Raw genomic sequence first — 4220 nt, 5'->3', positions numbered from 1 at the left:
GAGGGCATTGGAATCCCCTGGAACTGGAGTCAAGGACGGTTCATAGCCACCATGTGGGTGCTGGGGATCGAACCCGGGTCTTCTGCAAGAGCAGTCAGTGCTCTTAACCACTGATCCATCTCTCCAGCCCCCTGTATTTACTTTCTTGAATGTTCACTGGTTTATTTGAAGTGGTTTGGGAAACCTCTCAAAGATTCATTTGGCTATAAAAAGACTTAGGAGTGGTAGAGGGCATTTCTAATCCCAGCACTGCAGCAGCTACAGCAGGAGGATATTGAGTTTACAGCCTAGGCTACATAGTGAGAACCTGTCTCAAAAGAATAGAGGAACAGATTTCCTGAGGTCTAAAGGGATTTGCACATGGAAATACTCCAGTCAACAAGGGGTTCACATTGAGCATTCTGCAGTTAATTGTTTCAAGTCTGCAGCTGCCTTGGAAACCTGTGATTGAGCCTGGCCTCTTTCCAGAAGTGCTGAACCTCCTTCATTGTTTGAGCACTGGAGGATGCAGTGTTCATGCATGTGCACTTGAAAGCCAACTACTTGGTCTAAGGGTTCATGGATTGTTGATCAGCAGGACCAGGTGGCTGGCTAGCACACAGCTTCAAGAGCATGTTAATATAGTCAACTGCAGTACAAGAAATTGCCATTTTGGTTTAGTTTGTGTATGTGTGTATGTTTTAAATTTGGTTTTAGTTAGTAGAGAGGCCATTTGACAGTTATTAATACATATTAGTTATATAACTAATGGAATTTGCACTGATAGTTTTGATCAGTGTTCAGCATCTGGCACTGAGCTTGCTCTGGAGCTGAAATAAAACCCGAAAACATTCTCTACAACTTAAAATCTACAAACCTAGAAAACACACTTTGGGGGTTAGGAGAGGACATTGCAGGATAATATGTATAGCCAGGTCTTTGTGAGCACTCTGCACACATACATACAGAAAGGAATCTGGAGGGACAACCACTGCCTTAATTCATAGTCTAGCTAATGATATTACAGACTGGATAGGTTTGAAAGGAAAAGGTTTAGGGGCTAGAGAGATGGCTCAGTGGTTAAAAGCACCGACTGCTCTTGCAGAGGACCAGGTTCAATTCCCAGCATCTACATGGTGGCTAACAACTATCTGTAGCTCCAGTTCCAGGGGATCTAAAACCCTCTTCTGCACTTTGAAGGCATTGTTGAACAATATGGGTGCATTTTACATACACACAGGTAAAACAACCATGCATAAAATAAAAATTAATTAAAGGTAAGAGGTTTAATTTGGCTTACAGTTGTGGAGATTCAAGGTTGAGGGACTGCATCTGTTGATAATCTCCTTGGTGAGAGAGTTCCAATGTGGTACATGGAGTCAGATGACAAGAGAAAGGGAGACTGCAGGTTTATCTTCTGGTCTCTATTATTATAAAGCCACCAGTATTCAGGTTTTGGAGTTCCACTTTATCTAACTAATCAACTCCTGAGGTCCGCCTTATCCACTTTAGTTGGACTAACTTTTCACCCTCTTAATTCCTCACAATGGCAGTTAAACTCCAGTGTGAGTTTTGGACAGGCCAGACATATTTAGAACATAGCACTCATTGAAAATTCAGCAGCAGTGACCAGGAAGAAGTACATGGAAGGAGGGATTTGTAATCTGTGTATATGTTGTGGGTTGTTTCCCTTTTCCCCACTATGAGCGTGTTTATAATATTTTAATTTTAAAAAATAATTGGAAGAATGTAGTCTATAATTGTATGTGTCTGTTCTAAGACTTTAAAGATATTTTCTTGTATTTTTTTTCTGTTGATTTTAGTCATATGTTAAAATGTCCTTTTACAGGAAACATATTCAAGATTTAAACTGGCAGCGAAAGAATATGCAACTCACAGCTGGATCTAAATTGAGAGAAATGGAATCAAAGTTAGTGTCTTTTTATCATGTTTTAAGTTGTTTAGCCCATTTTAGATCAAGATTTTTTTGGGGGGGGTCTTTTTGAGACAGGGTCTCCCTGTAGTCCCAGCTGGCCTGGAACTCACTATGTAGACCAGACAGGCCTTGAACTCAGAGATCCACCTGCCTCTGCCTCCCAAGTGCTAGGACTACAGGCATGTGCCACCACACTGGACTTAGATCAAGATTTATAAGATTCTGATAATAATCACATGGGATGCCACAGGTGTCAAAGAAAGGCTATTTTATGACTGTATGAGTCCCTTTTCTGTTGCTGTGATAGAAACACAGTGAGCTCCAGGCCAACCTTGGCTACATTTCTGTTCCGTTCTCCTTCCTCCTCCCCATGTCGTTCTTGCTCTGCCCTCCTCCCCTCCACTTCCATGCACCATGTATTATATCACATTTTGTTTCAAGCTGATGCTTCTCTTAAATTTATCCTTGAAATTTTGTTTTGTTTTGTTCTTTTTGAGACAGGGTCTCCCTGTAGCCCCAGCTGACCTGACACCACTAGCTGAAGACCAGGCTGGCCTCATCACATAGAGATCCCCCTGCTTCGCAAGTTCTGAGACTAAAGGCTTGTGCCACCATGGTCCTTGAGATTTTTTAGGGAAAATAGATGCTTCCTGAAATCTATGGTTTTTGTTGTTTGTTAGTTCTAAAATTTTCTCCACCATTTTTCTATAACTTGCCTCTGTCCTGTTTTCTGTTAATCTCATATTGTCTTCCATTACTTTCCTGAGTCTTTTGTCTTACTGATCCTCTTATTTCTGCTTTTTAAATTAAACTTCTTATCATGAGACAGTTGTAGATTCACATTCAATTATAAGAAATACAAGCTAGGCGTGGTGGTACATGGCTTTAATCCCAGCACTTGGAAGGCAAAGGCAAGCAAATTTCTGTGAGATCCAGGCCAGCCTGGTCTACGTAGCAAGTTCCAGGCCAGCTGGGACTACAGGGAGACCCTGTCTCAAAAAGACAAAGAACAACAAAAAAGAAATAATACAGAAAGATCTTATGTACCCTTCACCTACTTTCCCACAATTTTGCTTCAGGTTTTTTTTTGAGGGGGGGGTCTTTTTGAGACAGGATCTCCCTGTAGCCCCAGCTGGCTTTGAACTCACAGAGATCTGCCTGCCTCTGCCTCCTGAGTGCTGGGATTAAGGATGTGTGCCAGCGTGTGAACCTGGCTTCGTGTTTTTTGCAAGTTAAAAATGTTACTGCCCTGAGTGAAACTATGTATATTTAAGATAACTCTAAAAGAAATTTTACATTGAGTAATTTTTCCTTTCCTTAAATTCTTTCCCTTTTTTAGCTGGGTGTCTCTGGTTAGTAAGAATTATGAGATTGAACGGACTATTGTGCAACTGGAAAATGAAATCTATCAAATAAAGCAGCAGCATGGAGAAGCAAACAAAGAAAATATCCGGCAGGACTTCTGAATAGACCGATTTAGCAGAAAGGAAGAAAAGTAGGGATTTTGCAAAGCATCAGGTGCCTGAACTTCCTCTGAACTGTTTTAATACAGCGTCCTTTCAGTAGTTGGTGGTTAAATGTTTGGAGACTATACAGTTTGTGCGCTGTTGAATTTCTTTTGTTTGTGTGTCTTAACAAAATAAAGATTTTTCAACATGGTTGTATTTTTATAGCTATAAAACCTCGGTTTTCAAAATCAGTAAAACTTTAGAATAGTCTTTTATTTTGTAGCCAAGGTCCCTTATTTAAGGCTTCCAACATGTACAAGCCTGGGAGCTTTGGGTTTATATTTTTCAATATAGTAATAGTTCTAAGTATTTTCTCGATCACTAAACATGATGATTAATCTTGATTGTCAATCTAGAAAATTGTGGAAGGACATGAGGTTATTATTTTGACCATAGTTGACACTGGATTGATTGTTCAGAGCCTGGAACTGGTTCACAGTAGGAATTTGGGAAAGTTTGAAAAGGTGGGCTAGAGAGGGTTAGAATGCATTGCTTAATGAATGCAATTCTGGTGAGGGCTAGGAAAATCAAAATGCTAGAAATGTCAACAGTAAAGGTTTATGCTTGTGAGGTTCCAGATGGGAACAAAGACTATTGGGAATTGGGCTAAAAGGCACTACTACCCTCTTAATTCTGTGGCAAGGAACTTCTATGCCTTTTGTCTGTGCCCTGAGGCCATGTGGGAGGCAGAGTTTTGAGGTAACAGACTAATGTCCGAGGAGGACAGAAGAGGCTGTCAGATCCCCTGGAACTGGAGTTATGGACAGTTAGCTGCCATGTGGATGCTGGGATTTGAA

At 40.7% G+C, this 4220-nt stretch overlaps 1 protein-coding gene across 1 annotated transcript in view; it reads left to right on the top strand.

Annotated features, from left to right (window-relative positions):
• The window catches only part of Bcas2 (BCAS2 pre-mRNA processing factor), an 11934-nt gene extending 8355 nt beyond the window's left edge, over positions 1-3579 (top strand). Inside the window, exons 6-7 of the mRNA XM_008834001.3 lie at positions 1829-1909; positions 3255-3579. Of these exons, the coding sequence (XP_008832223.1) occupies positions 1829-1909; positions 3255-3381 (208 nt within the window). The 3' untranslated portion in view covers positions 3382-3579. The remainder of the gene's footprint in view (positions 1-1828; positions 1910-3254) is intronic.
• The last annotated feature ends 641 nt before the right edge of the window (positions 3580-4220 follow it).

Source organism: Nannospalax galili, unplaced genomic scaffold, assembly GCF_000622305.1.
Source record: "Nannospalax galili isolate Female #2095 unplaced genomic scaffold, S.galili_v1.0 scaffold475, whole genome shotgun sequence".
In the NCBI taxonomy this organism is placed as follows: Eukaryota; Metazoa; Chordata; class Mammalia; order Rodentia; family Spalacidae; genus Nannospalax; species Nannospalax galili.
This window is presented reverse-complemented; position numbering and strand designations above follow the sequence as displayed.